This window comes from Manis pentadactyla, chromosome 2 (assembly GCF_030020395.1).
Source record: "Manis pentadactyla isolate mManPen7 chromosome 2, mManPen7.hap1, whole genome shotgun sequence".
NCBI lineage: Eukaryota > Metazoa > Chordata > Mammalia > Pholidota > Manidae > Manis > Manis pentadactyla.
In genome coordinates, this window is record NC_080020.1 from 163920510 (window position 1) to 163946003 (window position 25494).

Sequence of the window (25494 nt, forward strand, 5' to 3'; positions counted from 1 at the left end):
GACTAACAGGTACCAAAGGGAAAGGGATTGAGGAGGATCGGTGGGTAGGGAGGGATAAGGGGGGGAGAAAAAGGGGGTTATTAAGATTAGCATGCATGGGGGGGTGGGAGAAAGGGGAGGGTTGTACAACACATAGAAAACAAGTAATGATTCTACAACATTTTGCTACGCTGATGGACAGTGACTGTAAAGGGGTATATAGGGGGGACCTGGTATAGGGGAGAGCCTAGTAAACAAAATATTCGTCATGTAAGTGCAGATTAATGATAAAAAAAAAAGCAGTTCCTTTGTGGTGACCTCCAATGAGTTCTACACAATGATATAAAGGGCATATAAAAGTGTAGGCAAAGGGTCTGTTTGTGTTTATACAGAGGATCAAAGCCTAATTGGGCTACCCCAAAAATGAACTAAGATACGATATGGAAAAGAACTTCCAACATCAACACTCTCTGGAAGACTCATGCCAGAAGATGATCATCAAAAAAACCCCAACAAAGATCCACGCACTGCTACAGCTGTAGATGCACTCATCCCACCAGCTCCTGGACTTGCCATGGGAATGAGGAAGGAGATATCTAAGCTGGCCTGTGCATACAGTAAAACAACAAATTTGACTGGATCTATACTGTTGGAACTCAACCAAGAATTAGGAGAAGTGCAAATTGTAGTGCTCCAAAATCTTACAACTACAGACTATTTACTGTTAAAAGAACATATGGGATGTGAACAGTCCCCAGGAATGGGTTGTTTTAATTTGTCTGATTTCTCTCAGACTGTTCAAGTTCAGTTGGACAATATCCACCATATCATGGATAAGTTTTCACAAATGCCTAAGGTGCCTAACTGGTTTTCTTGGTTTCACTGGAGATGGCTGGTAATTACAGGTATGCTTTGGTTATGTAACTATACTCCTATTATGTTAATGTGTGTGCGCAATTTAATTAGTTTAAAACCTATGCATGCTGAAGTTACTCTACAAGAAGATATGTCAAAAAAATAATCAATCTTCCCATGTTTTCTTCTGCCTGCTACTTCTATAGCTTTTCTTCTTCCTTCCTAATTTCAACCCTTAAATAGAATTAGTGCCTCATATCGAATCTACCGAGTATCATAATTCTTCCAAGTGGTAAAGACACCTCAAGACAAATGCTGGGCATAGAAGCCACAGGGCATAAATATGCAAAGAAGTAAAAAGCTAACCTTTTCAAACAATAAGGCTTCTCTCTCACTTACCAACTTTACATTTCCCTGTATGGCCCCGGAAGATGACTGGTTAGCCAGAGACGGGTAAGATTCCTCAAGGGAGGAACAACCTAAGACAGGCACAGTCGCAGGGGGGCCATCAGGTGAGAAAATGGGTATCAACAGAGGTGATGCTTAGAACCTCCCCCCACACCCCGTTCTGAGAAATCTTCTGCATACGTGGATGTTTTATTGCCCTTGTCTAGCTTGGATTAACACATAGTCTACAGGCACACACCTGATCATCTACATTTGCTCTCTTACAACACTAAACTATGTTTTCTACCTTTATCTTGTATCTACCTACCACTTCAGCATTTTATTAAAAATAATAATAATAAAGAGAGAAATGTGGTATCCACATATAAATCAAGTATAAAAATCAAATGAGTATTCATATTTGAACTGACTGTTTATAGTTCATAATGCATGAGCAAAACCGAAAGCTTCTGTGATGACTGCCCTTGTACTGTTCACTATGTAACTTATTCACTATGTAAGAATTTGTTCTCCATGTAAGAACTTGTTCATTATGCTTCAGAAGATTGGGGAGTGACGAAAATTGGGCTTGGGGTGGATTAATGATTGTGCATTGTGCATTGAGTCCCCTATACAGAATTTTATTGTTGTTAACAACCATTTGATCAATAAATATGAGAGATGCCCTCACAAAAAAAAAAAAATACACACCTCCAATTGTAAAATAAATAAGTAACTGGGATGTAATGTATAGCATAAGGAATATAGTCAAAATATTGTAACAACTTGGTATGGTGATAGCTGGTAGCTAGAATTATCATGTATATAAATGTTGAATCACTGTGTTGTACACCTGAAACTAATGTAATACTGTGTGTCAACTACCCTTCAATAAAAAATAATTATCTAAAAAAAAATAATAATAAATAAATAAATAAATAGAGAATATAATATTTTAAGTGGAAGTAAACTATGATATTAACATTTTAAAAGCTTTAGTTTAATTTGATAAAAGAATGTCCTGATTAAAATTTGGGGGGTTTGCTAAGAATGTTAGCTATTACTTTTAATAATATTCAATTTAATATTATTATAATTATTTTAACATTTACTAGAGAAGACTAAGTATTCAATTTGAGACATTTTTAGCAAGCATCCCCCACTTTTGAGAGGCTGAGAGCACACAAACCAGAGCTGAACAGTTGCTCTCCCCTTGACCCTCTGAACAAAGCCATGTTTTAAACACTATACATTCTCTGCCACTTTCTTACTTATGTCTTTTGTTTCCTCTGCCATCTTTGGATGCTGACATTGTGGCAGTGGGATCCCATTTCTTTATCACTAAACTGGATCACCTTAACAAGCAAGATTCATGTCTCACTTAACTTTGAGGTTTTGGTACCTAGCAGAGTGCCTGGCTTCCCCAGCTGTCCAAGAATCAAATCAAGTCTCTGCCATGGTCACCAAGGCTCTCTGTGACCAATGACCCAATCTGTTCCCAGCCCCACACCCAAGCTCACTCAGCCCTCTGGCCTCACCTCCTAAGCCTTCTCCTCGTACACCCCACTCCAATCCACTCTGGCTCCCTTGCCAACAGCTGTGCATGCTAACTGTGCTCTCACCCAGAGCCTTTGTCTTGGTTCTTCTCTCTGCCTTAAAAAATCCTCCCTAGATCCACAGAAATGTCTCGTTCTACCTACTCAGAAGCCACTTTATCAAAAAAGCCTTTTATTACATGTGCATGCACGTGCACACACACACACACACAGACACACACACACACACACACACACACACACACACACACACACACAGCAAGGCCCTAGTTGGGCTATACTCTCTAGTCCCCATACCCTGCCTAATTTTTCTGCCTAGCTTTATCATCACCTGAAATGATATATACAGGTCTATATTTCTTTATTTGAAATCCCTAGGACCAGATATGTTTTGGAATCAGTTTTTTAAAATTTCAAGTATTATACAACAAGTCTAGTAGGGACTCAGGCAGCACTCTGAAACCAAATACACAAATATTTTTGCAGCAAAAGGTTTGAACATGCACCTTAAGTAGATGTGGTAGGCAGAATAAAGGTCTCTCAGAGATGTCCATGTCCTAATCCCCAGAATCTGAGGATGTATTAGTTTGTGTGGGAAAATGAACTTGGCAGATGTGATCAAGGATCATGGGGTGGGGAGATTATTTTGGATCACCTAGTGGGCCTGGTGTAATCACAGGGGCCCACAAAAGAGGGAGGCAGTGGGGCAGAGGCAGAGAAGATGTTATGGCGGAAGCAGTGGTCGGAGTGATGCAATTTCTGGCCTGAAGGGGACCAGGAGCCAAGGAATGGAGGCAGCCTCTAAAAGGCCCCAAGTATTAAAGTTTTCAATTCTATTATACCATACAGCTTTTCCCTTCTGTTTCTGTTTTACGTAAGAGTTTTTGGGCAAACAGCATAGCCCAGCAGGCTGCCTCTGCTTGGCAAGGAAGCTGTCTGCAGGTGTTTACCAGCCTGGGTCACATGCTGCCACAGGTAAAATGAGGAAGCTTGCTGAGGCTTTGATACAAAGCATAAAATTCAATAGCCATGTATGTGCATCAGGAAGACTGATTCCACATTCATGGAAACTGAACTTATTAAAACACATTTCAATCTTGAGTTTAAAATTATATAACTTATTTATATATAATTAAAAATAAGGTATGGAAATGTTAATGGTTATAAGTCTGTGAGAGCTTTAGCAGAATGGGTCAACTGAATGTACACGTATGTGAGATGGATGCATCACTGATACTTTATAGCACCCCCAAATTATGAAAATAAGGAAAAGGAGACAATCCTTTTGTGCTGAAACTGCCTAATTTACAATAGTAATAATGAACAACAGAGTTCAATTCACACTGCTTACCAAGAGTGTCAAATATACTATGAATATTCCTAGACATCAATGCTGATTAGAATTGATGGTTGAATGTACCACATATTATTAGTATCTTACAGGCGATCAATGCAGATGATCATAAAGTCTTTTTTTTTTTAAATTTTGTTTTATACCTGGTTGAGTAGCTGCTCGAAGAGCATTAGGCAGCCGGTTCACCTTCCTCATTATTTCTTTCCATGACTTATCCACTTGAAGGAACATCTTGGCCTCTGCAGGCAATTGCCTCTGAATATCTGGAGCATTAAAAATGCTTTCTAGGTAGAGCCAGTTTCTCTGGCAGTTCAGCCACTCTTCCTAAGAAAAAATATGGCCATTATCAAACATTTACTGACAATTGAAAATACGCAGTTATTTAAAAAATACATGGGGACTTAGTGTATCTTTTTCCTTTTGGGGGCTTCTCACAGGCCCTTTGAAGTGAAACCTCCTTAAAGGGTCCCCAAATCCCTTCATCCTAGTTTCAACCTATTTTCTACTGAGTAGAGTTATAATGAATCTACTGTGTGGTAACCAGAGTGGACCCGGAGAAAGAGGATTAAATGCCCAGAGGAGACATTCTAGGGGGAGGCAAGATGCTTACTTAAAGAAGTCTGAAGTGTTGGGAAGTGGTAAGTTTAGTGACTATTTCCAAATATGGAAAGGGTTATTTAAATAAAAAGTATTTTTTGGCCTCAATTGGTCTATATTCTCCCTCCACTTGTTGGAAAGAAATATGGTTCTTTTTCATCAAAAACAAAACAAAACAAAGCAAAACCTGCTTGTGACAAATACAGAAGATGGGGAGGAAGAAGAAAATCAGCCACTGCCTTTCCCCTGAGACACAATTCCTGTTAACCAGAGAACCAGAAGCACAGTGCAGGGCCACCATCGGTGGGTCTCAGCTCTCTCTGCGCTCCTGCCATGCACGTGCAGGCCCAAGATCTGTGAGGGAGTTTGCTTCTCACTCTAGGCTTGGGAGCTATGCCTAAGCCCTAACAGCACAGCCTTCCCACCCTATGGTTATCTCAGGTCTCATCATACTTTCTATATAGTTAATTCTCTGGGGAGTCCCAACTACTCAGCACTGCATTTTTTTAAGGACCCTAATGTAAACATGCTCTTCACCTTGACCTGTAGTCCCTCCCTTCATAGAGCTCAGCAATCAGTACAGAAGGTTGGGTAGGGGTCTGATTATAAGGTGTTCATTGAAGAAGATGAAAAAGACCTCAATAAAAAACTTGCAACAAACTGTCTTTTCCTATTTAGTGTCTTTATTATTTCATGGATAATTTTTCATATTAGGATACACAGAAATCTTAAATCAAGCTAAGTATCTGAAGTCTAAGAAAGCGATGGGGTGGGAACACAGTAAGATCATTTTAAGGGAGTTCTATATTTTATTATGGGATAATCAGAGGTAGAATAAAAAAAAGGAGTTGTGTATCATGAGGAAGCATACCCGGCCCACTGCAAGTAAACAGTGAGTGTTTTTTCAGTAAATATGGGGTTGTGACCCCAAGATCTGCTGTTCACACCCTTGTGTGATCTGCTCCCTTGAGTGTGAGTGGCTCGTGACTTGCTTCTAGCTATAGAGAATATGGCAAAGGTTACAATGTACGGTGGAAATGGGTACGGTACATAAAACCATAACATCCATCTTGCCAGGAGACTTTCTCTCCCTTGCTGGACTGATGAAGCAAGTGGTCATACTGGGGAAGTCCACATGGAAAAAAAACCTGTGGGCAGGTGGGGGGCAGTAGGCGGCACAGCCCGGGGCTCTGGTGTGGGCAGAGGGGAGGCTGAGGCCTGTGGTAGACTGATTCCGGGAGGGGCTTGGGCTCCACCAGGGCCATCAGCTTGTCGCTCTTCTGGGCGCCACTCCCCAGGCCGGCCTGTACCTGGTGCAGTGCCAGTAGCTGGGCACTGATTCCTCTCAGGTGTCTGGGTGCTGCTTTGAGTGGAGTCACCCTTTATACCACAAAGCTGGAGGGACAAGGGGACCAAACAAAACAAGAAGAAAGTGGAGGAGGTGCTTGAAGAGGAGGAAGAAGAATGCGGTGGAAAATATGCTCAGTGGTGAAGGCAAAGCGGACAACCTCTGAAAGTGGAAGGGGTCTCAGATGAGGATGATGGGGGGAGGCAGAAGAGGACCTGGGCCACCCCCCGTCTAGAGTCACACAAACAGCACAAGAGATAGATAAATCAGAGGGAGGCACGGCCAAGTGGACTGATTCTGAAGCTAAGTGAGAGGAAAGCAAACCGAAGAAAAAGAAGAGCCAGGAGAGCCTCAAGGCTTTCCCAAACCCGGAGCAGATCACAGACTCCAGTGTGGAAGCCCTGTTCCTGAGGAAACGGGGAAGCTGATGAGGCTGACCAGGGCCCAGCCGACCAGCCATGTCCGGTGCTCGCCAGTTGTCAGCACCTTCTATGAGGAAAGGCTGACATGGCATCCCGGCCCCTTGGAGGACAGTGACAAAAGAGATAACAAAAATTAGTTCTGAGTACCAGTCTCTGTCACATCTAACTGTGGGGAGAGTGAGAAGGGAAGGAGTTCTCTGTCTTGACACCACACAGGTGCCTTGAGAAGATGCCCTTTGAAGACCCAGGGTCGTTTCTGCGCATGCGGCAGCCCAGGTGCTTTAAAGTTGTTCCATTCTGTGTTCCATCCTGCTGGAAGGGAAAGAGGACGAGTGTGTCAAGGCGACTGATTCTGCACTTTGCTGGAAAAGCAAAGGGACTTCTATGAAGGACAAAATCTTGCAGGATGGGATTGTGGGAGAGCAAAAAGATACTGTGGATCTTCAAAGTGCCTGTCTGCAACACACAGCCTGCTTTCCAGTAGTGTTCATGCTGCACTTTTATAGCATGAATATAGCTTTTTGCTATTACTGGTTTATTGTTTGGGGTGTGAGTGAGTGCTGGGGTTGGAAGGAAGGAAAATGGGCAGGATCATCTTTGTTAAAATTTGGGGCATGATTGGGGAAATGGTGAAACAATGGAAAGAATAAACGACTAAGGATGATTTTCTTCTGTGTCCAGAGTATTTTATTTTTTCAAAATATGTCATTGGCAACCTAAATGAGGACTGGGAGAGACTGTTTAAAAGCTGCAAAAGCCTGGGACTTACAAGCCAAGGTATTCCCTGCCTGAGCTTAATGCTGTTCCCAAGAAGGACTAAGCCAGTTAATAAGTTACCAAAGCTGCCCCTCTGGGGATGGAAGCTGGTTGAGAAGGTAAGTCTTTTACTGGAGCTTATACACAGGCAGGTCGTTCTTAGAGGTGCTGATTCTTGAAATTGACAAGAAGATGCTTTCTTTTCCAATTCTGAAGTTATAAATATTAGCTTGTCCAAACCACTGGCTGAGGTATTTGGGGAGGGGACAAGCCTGGTATAGGATGTGGGAGAGTAGGGAAAGACAAGGTCCACGCTTTTAGGGTGGAAAACTCTTGGAGCTTCTTTGCTTTTTAACCTTTGAACTCTGAAACCATTGGCGGTAAGGCTGAGTCACTGACAGCACAAGTTTGTTGAATCAGTTCAAAAGCAGAATGGTTTTGAAAGCCCTGGTCTTTAGAGAAGATTAAACTCATACAAGGGCAGTAGTTCACTTTAAAATACAAAATACATTTTTCTTTTTAATCCTAAGAATTATCTAATACCCTTGACTGTTTTTAGTCGTGAAAGCCATCTGTTCTTGACATCGTCTAGACCTGCATCTAGAACTCCACTGTAAAATCTCTTTGGCATGTGTTAGGTTCCTGTGAAAACTTTGTTTAAATGTAAACTTCATTCCATACTGTCAGTTTTTGTCTTAATAAAACTATAATTTTTAAAAACAAAACAAAACAACTGTGGGAAACATGTAGCAGCTGAGGATGCCCTTTGACTGACAACCAGCAAGAAATGGTATCTGTTAGTCCCAGAGTTGCAAGGAAATGATTGCAAGTTGCCAGCAACCTGAGTGAGCCTGGAAGTGGATCCTTGCTTAGTGGAACCACTGATGAGAACCCAGTCCTGGCCCAGCTCTTGATTAAACCCTTGTGAGACCCTAGAGACCCAGTTAAGCCACACTGGAACTCCTGACCCCTAGAAACTGTGGGATAATAAGTATCTTATTTTATGCCACTAAATTTGAGGTATTTTGTTTCATAGCAATACTAACTAATCCAATTGTGATGGTATAATCTTGCAAAGAAGAGCTCAATAAATTTGCATTTTCCTTATATTCTGAACATAATAAAAAGTCAGTAATGAAATCTTACCTCTAACCTATATAATATTCAAATTGTTAGGCAGAAAGACAGATATGAGCAAGAAGAAAAGAAGGTGGGGCCCACCAAGAACTCAGGGAGTTAACCAGATAAAGCCTGAGAGCAAGAAAAGACTCACAGAGTCAACACCTTTTGCAATGTGAGCTCATTCCACATTCTCTGAATCTGGGCTGACCTCGAGACTTGCTCTAGCTAATTAGCAGGTGAGATGGAGTCGAGACATGGGACTAGCACTATGATTAACTTTTCCTGCATATGGTGCAAAGTGCTGAGATACGAACAGTACAGTAAGAATAGGAGGGACTCCACCTTAAGGCTAAGATTCCATTTTAAAAGCAGAGAGTTGTGAAGTTAGACTCCTAATATATACTTTGGTAATCAGCCAATGACTTATCTTAAGGCAAGGCAAACAGTTTTAACTGATATGTTCTGAGTGCTTCAGAGTAGCCACTATCTTGGAGCGGAACAAAAAAGTTTATTCTATAGAATTACCTAGAGGACTGGCTACAGAAAAGACATATTGTCTCTCACCAGAGATAGACATCATGAGACCGCCTGACAATCCTGCATCCCCCAACCCTTTATCTTTATCCCATTCTTGAAACTCACCAGAGGTAGACATCATGAGGCCTCCTGGCAAACCTGCCCACCCCCCCACCAACCCTTTGCCTTTATACCATTCTTGAAAGCCTTAAAAGACAGAATCCTGAACTCTTAAGTGCACCTCCTCTCTGAGGTTGTCCGCACTTGTCTTTCTTCGAGTGTGTCACTCTCTGTCCTACTATAGATAAGCAGGGAGGGAATACTAAGAGCTCTGATTTGGGCTTGCAAGCTCCCGTCACCTGGGTGACCCAGAAGGAACTGCAGCTGTACGATCATGCTACTTAGTAGCCTGTCTGAAAATCTCTTTTCTTTGCCTTAGGAAGTTCTCAGAACATAATCTCACTCCATCCAGTGCTCTGCTCCTCCCCCAACTCCTGGGGTGTTAGGGGCTTAGTTGCCTCACCATGCAGATTCAAGTGGACACTGGACACCAGGTGACACTGGCTTTAGGAGTTGGTAAGGGATTATGCCTTAGGCTGGGCAGCAATTCAGTGAGCTTCCCTTTCCTCCCTCTCGTCTTCCATCCTCTCTGCTTAATTCAAGTAAACCTGCCTTTGCTTCCTTGACTCTGGCCTGTTCCTCCCCTAGAGTGTATTCAAATAAAAGTTCTGCTCTACTTCACTACTGTGTCTCTGCTCTTCAGTTCTTTGTTGCAGTGAGGACAAGAACCAAGGACAACAAACTCAACCCCCAACATATTGATTGAGCAAATGATTTCTAAGGTCCTATGGCTCTCCAATTCTCCAAGTCCTCAAACTGAAATGATCCTTACGCACCAGTGTTTGATTAAATAAAGCAAGTTGTTTCTGCCACTCATCCACTCGAGTTTTCAGCGGACCAATGTAACGTGAGGAAGCAATGGTTCCAATACTGATGGTGCTGTCATCAAGAAGGACCTTTAAGAAAAGAAGAAAACACACATCATATGTATCTTACAGGTAACTAGATATTTAATCCCAAAACACCATTTAAAAGTCAACTTTCTGAATGAATAGCTTAAACTCATCTGTTTTTTCCTGCCCATCTACTACTTCCCTTCCTTATCTATCTTACCACCCTCTGTCATGTTCCCTCACATGTCACTAAGGGACTTCTGATTGCCACATCTTAACTGTTTCTGTAAGTCCAATGGCACAAGTTTTGGTTCAACACCCCTTTCCTCTCTCTCCCTACTTTTAGTTATCTGGTGCCTTCTTTACTCTATTTGGTCATCCAGGCCTTTATTTCTCAGAGTACTCAAAACTTGCAAAATTAGCTGTTTTCTCTATCCAGTGGAACATCAATTTCCCTCAGTTATCTTGAGGAACAGAGGTACTGAACTATTCATATCAAGCATGAATAGTTATAGACAGTTTTCCCTCTACCTTCCTCTCCTGCTCCTCCCCTTACACTACAGTAACCCTCACAGAACATCTGCATTCTAAAAAATTGGTCTGTTAATCTAAAAACATTTTAATTGCTCTATTTAAATTACAGATTCCTTGAGAGTAGAAGCCCCAGTGCTCCAGCATTATTTGGTCACATACCTTCATCTTGGGTCTGTTTTCCCATCCACTGCCAGGAGTAATATTTGGTCTTGCTCTTCAGACCTACACCTGGCGAAGGCATCTGCTCTCCAGCTCTGGCCTGGGTATACTCTCACAGGCCAGGGCTTTGCTTTTTAAACTAGGCCATAAGACCTAGGTCCCTTTGCTCAACAAAATGTGCCTTTGCATTTTAAGTCACTAAGAATATTCTAAACACATGGGCTGGATTTATCGTCTTTTGTTGCTCACAGAGCATGGCCATTTACTTCTGATCTCAAAAAAACTCAAGTGAACATAGCTTTTTAGTGTACTATGTACCTGAGATGCACATTCATGTTTTTTTACTTCATTTAAACGGTCTGAAATGCCCTTTGTTCTCATCTGTATCTATCAAATCTCATTTACTCCTTAAGATCCAGCATGTTTTGGCTGGTCTAAGAAGGATACTCTGACCACTTCAGCCATAAATGATCTCTTTGCTTTTCTAAATTCCTCAACAATTAACCACAGGATATGTATGTGCCATTTTTATTGCTTTGCTAAATATTTCATGAATAAGCATTCATGTCAATTATTCATATTCATATTTTGCCTTCCTGATTAGACTTTTTCTTATTTAATAACTCTTATATTTCATTCCTTCATCATAATATCCCATACAAGATTTAGGACCAAGTCTGGCCAGAGCCTTTGCCATAAGTTTTCAATAACCTTGTTACCCACCTGTATGTCATCTGTGCCTCCCAGAATAAATACATCTTTGGTGTCACGATGACGGAGAACAACAAATTCAGTCATTTTCCAAGAATCCTCCACCTTAGAAATAATTTAAGTGTTAGGATACCTAAATTCATTAGTGTTTAGGCACTTAATAAATGCATGTGGAATGATATAAGAACTCCACAATTATCTCATTCTCCTCCTTACTGCCTTTAAGTCTTAAAATCTTCTCAGATGACACTGATTTGCTTAATTTTATTGACTAACATTAGTACATATGAATAAGCTGTGGTTCTTTAACATTTATCTCCTATCACTTTCTGCTTTAAATAAAAGGAAAAAACAATTCTTTTACACCTTTAATTGAAAGGTGATTGGTTGGTACATGTGTATTTTTAGGGTAAAGAGGGTTAGTGTCCAAAGTAGGAAGTCTCAATGTCTTTTGAAGCATTTCACACAGTCTCTGTTAGTCTGAAAGATAATGTATTTTAGTATAAAAGATCTTACTTGGTCTATGGTCTTTATATAAACATGCAAATTTCAAACTTTGTTGCCATCAGATTCCTATTGGGCTATAAGCTAAGTGGAAGAAGTTATTTACGGAGGTGATAACAAAATAATGATAATAAATATAAGGAAATAACAGAAGAATGACTGGTAATGAGAGGGTGAAACCTGCAATGTTGAAAAATCCATCCAGATAAACCAAAAGTTGGTGATCTTCATGATGAACATGAAAACATTTAAATTCTTTGAACCTTGGAATATTTATTTTTCAGATTTACCTTTTTAAGAATTGTTTCTAAGGCAGCTTCTCCAGAAGCCTGTCCAGAAATGTCCTGGATTTCTTGGCCAAAGTCAAAAACATGCAACTGGAAGAGCCTTTCCAAGGTCAAGGGAATTTCAAGGTCCACTAGGGTGGCATCAACTGTTTGTTCAATAGCTGCCCAATGTCTAGGCTTCAAAGTCGGGTTCCTCAAGTCAGTGATGACTGGAAGCTGGAAAACAAACACCCTCAGGGGCAACAGGCTTTTTATTTTAAAAACAGCCCAAGGCTTCTGGTTTCAATTTGGGAGTGTAAAGAGCTGGAAAGAACACCACTTATACTCTTACACCAAAGGAAAAGCTAGACAAACTGCAAATTAATGACTTGTATTGAACCCATCAGAAAACTGAGGTGCAGGGCATACAACTAACTCAAAACTTGGGGAAAGAGTGGTACTCACAGTTTTCTCCACAGCAAGAAACAGGAGAATTTATTATCTAGGACAGATGCCTTGGGCTGCCATTTAAGCTAGTAAGAAGATTCAGCTAAATTTTAAAATAAATTGCTAAAGACTGCATGTAATAGTGGGAGAATATGAAGTCCCTAGGGGCTATAAATATTAGAGGTGTTCACAGGGAAGACTGGGAAGAATCCTAAGAAAGCCTACTTTATGGTGCTGCCTGGGGGAGGGAAATAGCAGGAACTATGGCAACTAACCAACCAATCTCTTCTAGCTTCCCTGTGGAATAAAAGATTTACTAATGTCTGAGAAAGGAGCAATAAAAACTATCACCTTAAGGCACTGGTGATAACTCACTGTAGTTATCTATATATAACTGGAGAAACAGAACAGGAGAAAAAAAAGCTCCACCCATTAGGGAGAGACAGAAATACATTCTAGGCTCATTACTACAGCTTGGAGAGTGGGGTAGGGAGTGCAGCAGGAACACCCGGAACAAGGGACAAGGGACACAGTGCCTTGCTAAGACAGTCTTAATCAGAACAGGAGGGAAGGCCCCTCCTCACCTCTCTCACTAATCTAGCGGATACTGAGTAAAAATAACAGGAATACAGGGTGGAAAGCTTTAAGATACAGATTGTCTCTGGGAATAGTACAAAGGGAGAACTCAAGGTAGGGGCAACAGAAATTTTAAAAGTCTCATTTGGCAAACTGGCCCAAACCCTAAACACAGGTTTCACTAGAACAATTTGAAGACTGTGGTGTACTGAGGGTAACCATAGCAACATGAAACCTTAAATACCGTCCAGTTCCTAACTGGATTTAACATAACATGTGACACAAAAAGCTAAATAGAAGGAAAGGCATGCTCATCTTCCAGGCATAAAAATTATTTACTACGTAAGTATCTACTGTACTACATAAGATGTCTGATTTTCAACAAAAATTTAAGAAGTATATGAAAAGGCAAGATAAACATAAATCCAAGAGAATAAAAAAAAATCAGAAGCAGACTCAGATATGGCACACAGGTTGGAATTAGCAGACAAAGAATTTTAAATAATTTTGATTAATATGTTAATGGCACTAATGGAAAAGGTAGAAAACACACAAGATCAGATGGAATATGTGAATAGGGATATGGAAACTATAATTAAAAAGTAAACAGAAAGGTTAGAAATGAAGGACACCAAGAGAGGTAATGAATGCTTTGGTGAGCTTGACACAGCCGTGGAATCACTGAACTTGAAGATAACTGAGTAAAAGTTTCCCAAAGTGACACACAAAGAAAAAGGAGAGTGAAAAAGGTCCCTCAACCCCCAAACAGAACATTAAGATTGTGGGACAATATGATGGTCTAACATAAATGCAACAGGAACCCTAGAAGGTGGACATAGAAAACAGAGTAGAAAAGCTACTTGGAGAAATAATGGCTACAATATTTTCAAACTTTAAGACAGATATCAAACCAAAGATCCAAGAAACTGATAGAACACCAAGCAGGATAAATTCAAACTATAAACAACAACAGAAACACACACCTAGGCATTCTGCATTACAATCTGCCAGAAACAAAGAAAAGGAAAAATTTGAAGGTAATCAGACAAAAAAATACATATTATCTACAATGAACAAGGATAAGAACTAAGAAGACTTCTTGTCAGAAACCATGCAAGCAGAATATAATAAAAATAAAAGGATACTTTTAGGTTGCTGAAAGAAAAAACAAAACCTGTCAACTCAAAATTATATATCCAATGAAAATATCATTCAACATAAAAGATAAATACTTTCTCAAAACAAAAATTATGGAATTCATTGTTAACATACCTATTCAATAAGAGATATTAAAGGAAGTTGTTCAGGCAGAATGAATATGCTATGAGTCAGAACCTTAGATCCATACAAAGAAATCAAGAACCTTAGAAATGGAATAAAGATGATAAATTTCATTTTCTTTCCTATTTTTATTGTCCTAAAAGATAACTAATTCCAGGTAATGTAGACTTCAGAACACAAAAGTTTATTAAAGGAGAGGCAATTCATAAATGATAAAGGGGTCAATTCTCTAAGGAGAAATAAAAACACTAAATGTAAATACATCTAACAACAGAACATCAAAATAAATGAAGCTCCACCATCTTGAGATGCAGTATATTCATAAATGATTTGGAATTCTCTATATAGAAGTTTATCTGTTCTTCTTTGTCTGTCAATCTATCTACCAATCTTGTCTGTCATCTATTAATTCATCCATCCACCTACCCATCCATCCTTCCATTCTTTCAGTTGTTCATTTACATCAATATGAACTCATGTATATTTATTTTATAATTTAGGTTATAAAGTAATACTACATTATTTATTGTTTGTTCAAATCATTACAGTTTTGGCCATTGAGAGTTCTTGCTGGCCTCACAAGATACTCCAGGCTCTTTTTGTATACGTCCTGACACATCCTTAGAATCAGCCATTTCTATGAGAGTTCCTGATTCCTCTTATTGGAAAATGGTATTAAAAACCAAGGTTTGGATACAGGATATGCTCACGGCAGTGCTACCCTAGTACTAAAGCAATACAATAATGTTACAAATAAGAAAACTAAAGAACAATGTTGTTCATGAATAGAGGCAAAAAAAATGTTCAAATAATGTCAGTAAATTGAATCCATCAAAATAAAAAAGGATAATACGTCAGGACCCAGGTGAAGTTCATTTCAGGAATTAAAGCTTGGTTCAACATTTGAAAGTCAATCATTATAATTCATCATATTAATAGATTAAAGAAGAAAAACCATATGATCATAGATGCAGAAAAGTAATTTGATAATTTTTAACAACCATCTCTTCGATTAAAAAAAAAAGCTCTCAGGAAACTGTGAAACTTGATTATCCAAATATTTTATGTATGTACACATAGAGTTACCATATTACTAAATAATTCCACTCCTGGAATTTCAGTTCTCTTAGTAGTAACTGACTAACCTGGAATTTTTAAAGTAATTTCTACGAAACTTACCTTTTCTTTCATTTTTTCCACCTTTTGTTTTAGCTGGGGAACTACACTGTTGGGTGGCAAGCCTTTTTCTAATTGAGCCACAAATTTGGCATATTTGGAAACTTGACTGTTTAGAAGTTCTGGATCCAGGCAGTCAAATTTAGACTATAAAAATTAGGGGAAAAAAAGACATGATAAAAGGGAAGCTTAAAATAGTAAAATATTTACTCATATTTTCAAGTAGTTAAATTATTCATCTAGGTCAACTCTATACTTTTGGAAATGGCTTTATTTATTAAGATTGCTAATAGTGTATCAGGCATCATTTGTTTCTTCCTTTCATGTCCTTATTTCCCACATCATGAAATGCAGTATTGCAATTGCTGTAATTTTTTCCTGAGGATCAATCATTGTAAGGAGACAAATAGCTAATTTTTACTCTTGCTAACTAGAAGTTTCTCATTTAGTAGTCTCTTATTCTTATTGTCTGATTATGTAACCCTTTAATATAAGTGTTTTAAAGATGCACCCCAATATATGCATGTATCTATACATATATTTCTCAGTTACATAAACATGTAAGTGTACACATCTATTGATATGTCAGATGTCATATGGACTGAAGGCAAGATAAGATTTTTAAAAATGAAAAGATATTCTCTTCATGGGTTGGAAGAATTAATACTGTCAAAATGTCCATACTACCTGAAACAATCTACAGATTCAATTCAATCCCTGTCAAATTCCAATGGCATTTCTCAAAGAAGTACAATAAAAACTCTTAAAATTTGTGTGGAACCACAAAAGACCCCAAATAGTCAAAGCAATGTTGAAAAAGAACAAAGCAGGAGGCATTACACTCCTGGAGTTCAAACTATATAGTAAAGCTATAGTAATCAAAACAATATGGCATTGGCATAAAAACAGACCCATAGATCAATGGAATAGAATAGAGAATCCAGAAATAAATCTATACATATATGGTAAATTAACTTATGATAAGGACCCAAGAATGTACAATGGGGAAAGGATAGCCTCTCCAATAAATGGTGTTGGGAAAACTGGACAAACACATGCAAAAGAATGAAACTGGATGACTATTTTACATGACTCACAAAAATTAACTCAAAGTGGATTAAAGACTCGAATATAAGACCTGAAACCATAAAACTCCTAGAAGAAAACACAGGTAGTAAGCTCCTTGATTTGGTCTTGGCAATGACTTTTTGGATGTGACACCAAAAGCAAAGGCAACAAAAGTAAAAATAAACAAGTAGGATCGCACAGCAAAGGAAACCACCAGAAAAATGAAAAGGTGACCTACTGAATGGGAGAAAATATTTGAAAATCATATATCTGAGATTGGGTTAATGGCCAAAATATATAAATAACTCATACAACTCAATAGCAACAAAACAAATAATCCAATTAAAAAATGGGCAGAGGATTTGAAGAGACATTTTTCCAAAGAAGACGTAACAGATGGCCAACAGGTACATGAAAGATGATCAACATCACTGATCATCTAGGATATGCAAATCAAAATCCAATGAGATATCACCTCATTCCTGCCAGAATGGCTACTACCAAAACAAGTAGTAGTAAGTGTTGATGAGAATGTGGAGAAAAGGGAACACTTATGCACTGATGGTGGAATTGTAAATTGGTACAGCTACTATGGAAAATAGTATGGAAATTCCTCAAAAAATGAAAAACAGAACTAACATATGATTTGGCAATTCCACTTCTGGATATTTATCCGAAAGAAATGAAAACACTAACTTGAAATGATATATATACCCCCATATTCACTGCAACATTATTTACAATAGCCAAGACATTGAAACAACCTAAGTGTCCACTGATGGATAAATATGTAAAGAAAATGTATTACACACACACACACACACACACACACACACACAGGAATATTATTCATCTATAAAAAAGGAATAAAGTCTTGCTGTATTGTGACAACAGGTATGACCTTGAGGGCATTATGCTAAGTGAAACACTCAGACAAGGAAAAGACAAATACAGTATGATCTCACTGATATGTAGAATCTAAAACAAAATGAAAAAAAAGCAAACTTATAGACACAGAGAACATATTGGTGGTTGCCAGAAGTGGGGGAGCAGGTGGGATAAATGTGTGAAGGGGGTCAAAAGATACAAGCTTCTAGTTATAAAATAAATAAGTCCTGGGGATGCATGTACAGTATGGTGACTGCAGTTAATGATACTGTATTGCATATTTGAAAGTTGCTAACAGAACAGATCTTTAAAGTTCTCATCATAAGAAAAAAAATTTTGTAACTGTGTGGCAAAGGATGTTAACTAGACTTATTGTGGTGATCACTTCACAGTATGTACAGTTATCAAATCATTATGTTGTATACCTGAAACGAATATAATGTTGTATGTCAAATATCTTTGATTTAAAAAAAAAAGAAAGTTTGTGAATCTTAATTTTTCCTATTTTTAGATTCAACATTTTCTTTCTGCCTCCTACTGGGTCTTCTTGTTTACTTCTTCTGGTGAATTCATCTCACTTTGGAAGCCACTGTTCTAATCTATAGTGGCAATTAGGAAATCTCTCTAAGCATCTTCTATATCCCTCAAGAGCATTTATACTTCTGAGTTAAATAGTAAGTGAGTTATACAGGATAACTTAAAATTCTCTTATATTATAGCATATATATATATATATATATATATATATATATATATATATATATATATATATATATATATATACATTGTCTATTTTCCCCACCAAAAGAAGGTTTTCTGAGTGTTTGGACTTTGTTCTTTTTATTCTCCACCAGTATCTCCAACACCCAAAATATATGAGAAATATTATCTGTGTACTGGTGTTTAATCCAGACATATGACTTCCTCATGTATGTATCAGCACGGATAGGCTGAATGAGCAAGTCCATATTACACTTGAAAGAACAGATGGTCATCTATTCTGTCTCTTAGAGGGTTGGCCCTTTTTAAGGTTTGACTATAAGGGTAGACCCTAGACACCAAACTCTATGGTGATTGTTAGTACTTTCCCCCTAATTAAGGGGATTTACTATTGAGCTCTCAAAGGAAGATCCTAGATCTCATTATTCCAATCCTGAATATCACAGTGAATAAACTGGCTCCCTTTTTTGTTTAAAGGAAAAGAACACAAACCTAAGCTAACAAATATAAAGTGGGTAGATCACAAATAAAATCCCACAATCCTTAAGGATACTTGGGTGTAGTGTATCATGACCACACTATATTCAGAAACCACAAAGCAGTTTTAAATGTCATGTAGTGAGGTCCTTTGATGCTCCCTTCATTTAGCCTTTTTCATTGAGAAGCCTCCCTTACGCTAATGCATTCTGCTCTGTGGTATACAGTCACAGAAAGACCTTTGTGCATTTCACCAAGAAGCTGACAATAATTCCTATAAAATTATAACATTGCATATTTTACTGAAATTAAGAATATACCAAACTGTTAAAAATTATAATTCATATTATTAAGATCTTAAGTTAATTAGTAAAAAAAGATTAAAGAATTGAGGTTTTATTTTATTTTATTTTATTTTTTACCTTTAACCATTCTTGTTGGAGTTGATCCCATTCAGAAAGAGAATCCCAGAGCAATTGTTTAAGCTTCAATTCAGAACTAACTTCTTCCAAAGCTTCAAACTTGGATACTTCTACCTTTAAAAATACAACAAGAAAAATGCACTATTTAGTTTTCAGACATAGGATCTTATTAAATCCTCCTATTAATAATTCTTGATACAGTAACTGCTAAGCAGAATATGGTGGGTCATAAATGGGGAAAGAAAAGGAGAGAGGAAACAAATGAATAAAACAAAAAAAATCATAAAACCCCATGTACATTCAAAATTTCCATTTGAGTGACAAAATCTAACTCTTTATATTTCCTTAGAACTTAAACATTCTCCAAAGATATAAATATCACATCTTTGTAAAATGGACATTCTTCCTCAAGTTGGATCATAAATGCATATACATGTCTGGCCACTTTTAGAAAACAAATGAGTCTTCAGAGGCACTGATTTCCTTGAGCACTTACATACTTAGATGATAGAAGAGGGATAAAATGTTCGTGTAGTAGCTGGAGAGGATGGGGAGATTTTTTTTTTTAAAAAACCACTTTATTGAGGTACGATTGATATACAAAAGGCTGTACATATTTCATGTCTACAACACGGTAAGTTGGGGTAGGTTCCCTTTCTGTGAATTCCCTGCTCCTGTTCTTGGCCCATTTTCTTTTTTTTTTCTTAAGGTATTATTGATATACACTCTTATGAAGGTTTCACATGAAAAACAATGTGGTTACTACATCTACCCATATTACCAAGTCCCCACCCCACCCCAATGCAGTCACTGTCCATCAGTGTAGCAAGATGCCGCAGATTCCCTATGTGCCTTCTCTGTGATACACTGTCTTCCCCCTGATCACCCCACACCATGTGTACTACACATAATGCAGGATGGGGAGATTTAAGATGGAAAGAAGAGCCTGATTTCTTACCTCTTTCTAACCTTAGGCTGAATATGCACCCCATAGGGATAAAGGTTGCAAGAAAATCTGAAGAAGCTGTTTTCAGAAGAAGAGTTTTAAGACTGCTTTTGCTTGAGGTGGTTAGTTGTGCAAAAATTGTGAGCCCTGTGATAATCTAGGGCTTACCAACAGCAGCACAATACATTCTTTTCAAGTGCAAATAGGACATTACTCAGGATGCATTGTATGATAGGTCACAAAACAAGTCTTAAAAAATTTAAGACTGAAATCTTTCCAAGAATCTTTTCCAGTCATAATGGTATCAAACTAAAAATCAATAACAAAAGGAAAGCTGGAAAATTTACAAGCATATGGAAACTAAACAACACACTCCAGAACACCAAATGGGTTAAAGAGGAAATCTAAAGGAAATTAAAAAAAGGAAACACAGCACACCAAGGCCTGTGGGATGCTGCAAAAGCAGTTCTGAAAGGGAATTTTATAGTGATAAATGCATACATTCAGAAAATAAAAAGATCTCAAATAAACAACTTTCCACATGGAGGAACTAGAAAGAGGAGAACAAAAGTAAGTGTAAATTTAGCAGAAGGAAAGAAATAATAAAGATCAGAGTGAAAATGAATGAAATAAAGACCAGAAAGACAATACTAAAGATCAGTGAAACAAAGAGCTGGTTTTTTGGAAAAAAAAACAAAAAAAACAAAAAAAACATTATTGGCAAACCTTTAGCTAAACTAAGAAAAAAAAAGACTCAAATAAATAAAATCAGAAATTAAAGAGGCGACATTACACCTGATACTGCAGAAATACAAAGGATCATGAGACTACTATGAACAATCAAATGCAACAAATTACATAAAATAGAAGACTTTTGAAGAAACTAATCACACCTCACTCATTGCTGGTGGCCCCCTTGTTTTGACCCTAGGGATGTTTTTGTTTCTATCCTCTTTTCTTTTTGGTCTCTTAATAACTGTTCAGAGCATTTATATCTCTCCACAATTTTTCTGCATTGTTTGAAGCATCTCTTTTAGCCTTCCCCACCCTTCTGGATCCATCTGTCTCCTGGCTCTGCCAAATTCTCTTCCATCAAATCAGCACACCAAACCAGAGCACATCAGGCAATATTCATGGAAGCATAACACACACATGGATGTACAAAGGGTTTGAATATTACTTAAGAAAGGATAGAGGGGTTCTAATAGACTACGTTTAAAAATCCACATACATTTTAACATAGAAACTATAGTCCCTGGCCTGAGGGTTTTTCTATATAATTCACAATTATTTTTCAATAAAAAAAGATGATTCGTCTCTCATGTATACTAATATTTAAGCACTTTAAAGGCAGGGAACACATCATATTTTATATTTCAGGCTGTTCCAGAAAAATAATTATCACATAGGTGTCCAAACATTGATATTTTTATATCAATGTTTGATTGTATTATACAGTCATATTGCTGAAAGTACTTGTGCATTAATGCCATGTTTTAAAAATAGCTGTGTAGAGCTGTCATTACCTTAAAATTCTTCTGATAGGATTTATACTGAAATGCTCGTTTTTGAAGATCATCCAGAACTGATTGCAGATCATTCAACATGACCTTTATTTTGTCCTGGTCAGCATTAATATCTAAAATTTGTGGATCCTATGAAATTAAGATAGTTTTTGATTAGTCATTCCTGCTGTTTGATGTAGATCATTAAATTAATTAATAAACATTTTCCAGAAGTATTTTTTCAAATTCTCTTCTAGCTCTGATTTTTAGAAAACATGTTGAAGTAGTTGATTTTCTTGAATTTTAAAGAAATGTAGAAAGAAGTGTCATGGGGATAATACTGCTTTTAAATAGTACCTAATACGTTTTTCCTTCTCTACTTGCATTTCCTATACTTCAACCAGTATGACTTCAGATAAGGAGAGTTGAATGCAATAGGGAAAAGAAGGAAGAGGATATTATATAAGGAAAATTCTCTTTATTTTACAATAAAGGAAATAAAAAGCCCTGTGGTTTCTGAAAGGTAGGAAGATAGAAAGTAAAGAATAAATGGTTAGACTTAAGCTTTCTGGCTGACCTGTTAGAATTGAAACCCCACCCAATGAATCAGGAGCAAAGCAGAAAAACATAACTACTTTGGGAGAATCTGAGGAGTGACAGAATCTGAGAACTATTACAGCCATAGCTTGGGGTGGCCAATCTCTGAGTCAGCATGGTCCTTCATTCAAAATGGCAACAAGCTAAAGGAAGTGGTCAGGTGGAAGGGGCTTGTCCCCACAGCCTGGTGCCTCATGGCTTGGTCTGGTATGGCGGGGACTGGGAAGCTCTACGTGTTTTGATTCTGGCAGCGGGAATGGCTGAAGGAACTGGTGGGCCAGGAGAAGTCTGAGACAGCTACAGATTACTTCAGACTACAGACTGGCAGAAACGATGGATCACAACAGCAGGGGCCGGCGTGGGACCAAAGGAACCAGGAAGGACCCTTAGCTAATAGCTGCCTGGGACAACCAGGTCCAGCTGAGCCAAAGTGTACTGGAAGCCTTACAAGTTCAGAAGGCAGCAAGAGGGATGCATGCCTCATCCCTCCATCTGCCATGAGGAAATGCAGACCTTCCTTTACGGGATAAGATGTGGGGGTGTATGGTGGTGAGGGTAAAAGAAGGGCCCAATAGGGAGTTCAGATCTGATCTGAATTAAGATCTGTCCAAAAGAGACCAAGATAGTATTAAACAGACATATCCAACTGAAACTGAATTATCATCAACAGTCACATGGAGGATTTTTTCTCCAACACCCTCCATCAACAGGAGTGCTGATCTTGACAGGAAGATGTTATCATTTAAAGAAATAATGAAGTTTTACTTCTTTGCTCAAGAGAACTAATGAGTTCATTCTAAACCCTCTATAAAAGAAGCACTTGCTGGAGTGAACCTCTGCTATCATTTCTATGTATGCGCATCATACTTTTTAAGATGCGTGATTGTACACAAAGCCCTTGCTGGCACTTGTGCTATCTATACACACATGTATTGTTGTTAAGTAATAACTATTCATACTTTCAAATATGTATAGGATACATATTATATAGAATATAGTATATAGTAGAACATATACACACACACACACATATGTTATATAATATAATAGTCAAACTCTACACAGACTATATTTTAAATCCTGCTTTAGCTTACCTGTGCTAATAACTTTACTTCATTCACTTCATTGTTTAGGTCTTCAAGATCTCTGCCCAAATGCAGACTAAATTGCTTAATGCATGTTTCTCTATCTCCCGCAGATTTATCAATGGCATTCCGAACAGCAATAATGGATGGCTTCATAGTAGCAAAAACAGCAAAGTCTTCAGGGGGTGTGGGAACTTGATATAGGTCAATGAGCTTATACATTTGAATCACTATATTCCCTTCATCTTCAAGACTTTCCATCTAAATAGAAACAGTTGTTGCTTGTTAAATATATCAGAATCTATCATACCCTTTAAGTTTTGTCTAACAGGAGATAGCCACTGTGCACCATGAACATCACACTGTGAATAGCCAGCACGTGAGGAGTGTGTTTAACGTTACCATCAAAGTGGCTGAAGCCCGCTGGGTGATTAATAGTTATTGCTCTACTTCAGGTAATCAGGCCCAGGAAGAAAGTAGTTCAGAGCTGAGCACAGTATTACTCTTATAAATGTTAATATTTCTCTTCTCTATTTTGTTCCCTAGTAGCATTAAACAGCGCTAATATTTAAAGGTTTCAGAGACAACATGTGCTGTAAGGATGCTAAGTTGTAATATCTGAGCCTCTAGGCATGTGTGCTGAGCAGTGAATGTCCCAGAGCAGCACCTGAGGTGCAGGCAGGGCATGATCATGGCTGCATGTTCACCACTATCCTTTAATAAATACGTTTACTACCTCCAGCTAACTACTAAACATCTTACTCTGATGTCCTATCTTTAGTTAACAATGTCATTCCTAACTTTCTGGCAAGGGACTCACCAATTTTGGGGGAATCCTCCTCTCCCTAACTCTGCCACATATTATAGAGGGAGCAGCCATATTCATACAACTTGACCCAGCCTTCTGGCCACAAGCTGAGCCGAGCAGGATCAGAACGGAACCTGGGGAACCCAGCTCAGTCTGAGCTCTCTTGAACACGGGAAGAATTAGACTGTAGGTGTTGACAGAGGCCATTTGCTTTCATGTGGAAACAAAGCAGGTCCCTGATCTGAGAAGATAACTGCAGAGGTACTTTTGTAGAAATGGTTCTCAACTTTTAGTTTGTGTCACAATCACCTTGGAAAACATATTAAAAGACAGATTGTTGGACCCTTCACCTGAGTTTCTGCTTCAGGACGTCTAGGGTGGAGCCTGAGACTATGCGTATCTAACAAGTTCCCCGGTGATACTGAAGCCACTGGTTTGGGCTCCCTGTTTCAGAACCGCTGTTCTAGAGAGGAGCGGAGATGAGAGATGGGAAGGGAGGCGGCTTTCTGGTTTCCCTATGCTGCTCTAGTCCCTAGTTCCTGTCCTTCTTGAAGGAGAGGCTCTATCCATACTTGAGATGTCAGAAGATATCCCTACAGACTTAGAGTACAACTTCTCATTTTTCTAAGCTAACTATGTGAGTTTTTGTTACTTTCAACGAAAAGTGTCTAGCATCTTAAATGAATTGTAAATAGAACTAAGTTTGTGTACACCAAGATCTGCTTATCTTCCTATAGTTTCTGTACTTGGAGTAAGCATATGTCCAAGTTTGTCTGGGTGTACTGCTTTACACTTATTGTCCTGGCATAAGGACCGATAGTGCCTCTTTCACTCTCAAAAATGGCCTGGTCAGACAATGGTCATGTGGCCTGCCCTACCCATACCGGTTAATGATACCACTATCTACCCATTCACTGTAGAAAGATAGCAAAGAGTCGTCTTAGATATTGCTTGTCCTCTCCTTCAGTTGCCCACTAAATCCTTTCTAGAATCCATCCCTTCTCTCCTATCCTTGAAAATACTGCTTTAAGCTACAGTTCATCCACTTTTGCACCAAACACCCTTTCTCCACAGCTTACCAGCTCCCACATCCTGCTCTTGCCACACTGCCTCAGGTCAGTGCACACGGTTTTCCCTCTCCCTAGAATGCCCACCTGAGCAGATGTACTTTAGGACATAGTTTAAATACCTCATCTTCTGCAAGGCTTCAAGGGCAAGAATGATACTTCCCCAGTCTTATAACAGCATCTTGTACCTATACCTATTGTATAATAATTATCTGTGTTCATTCTAGACTCTGAGCCTCTTGAAAGCAGATTTACTCATTGTTATAATCCTTGCCCCCTGTGAAGTGCGTGTTCTTCAAATTTTCTGAATGAATATGAGATTCCATAAAAAGCTGTTCATGTGTGGAAAGCACTCTCTAAGGAACTTGCTTCCCCAACACACCACCCAGCAATGTAGACAACCTTGTGGAGA

General features: G+C 38.5%; 1 protein-coding gene across 1 annotated transcript in view; it reads right to left on the reverse strand.

Moving 5' to 3' along the window:
* The window catches only part of DNAH6 (dynein axonemal heavy chain 6), a 265012-nt gene that overhangs the window by 164682 nt on the left and 74836 nt on the right, over positions 1 to 25494 (reverse strand). Inside the window, exons 15-22 of the mRNA XM_036931141.2 lie at positions 23217 to 23468; positions 21547 to 21675; positions 19075 to 19188; positions 15503 to 15646; positions 12044 to 12256; positions 11262 to 11354; positions 9789 to 9908; positions 4275 to 4455 (exon numbers count right to left, since the gene is read on the reverse strand). Coding sequence (XP_036787036.2) covers positions 4275 to 4455; positions 9789 to 9908; positions 11262 to 11354; positions 12044 to 12256; positions 15503 to 15646; positions 19075 to 19188; positions 21547 to 21675; positions 23217 to 23468 — 1246 coding nt within the window. The remainder of the gene's footprint in view (positions 1 to 4274; positions 4456 to 9788; positions 9909 to 11261; positions 11355 to 12043; positions 12257 to 15502; positions 15647 to 19074; positions 19189 to 21546; positions 21676 to 23216; positions 23469 to 25494) is intronic.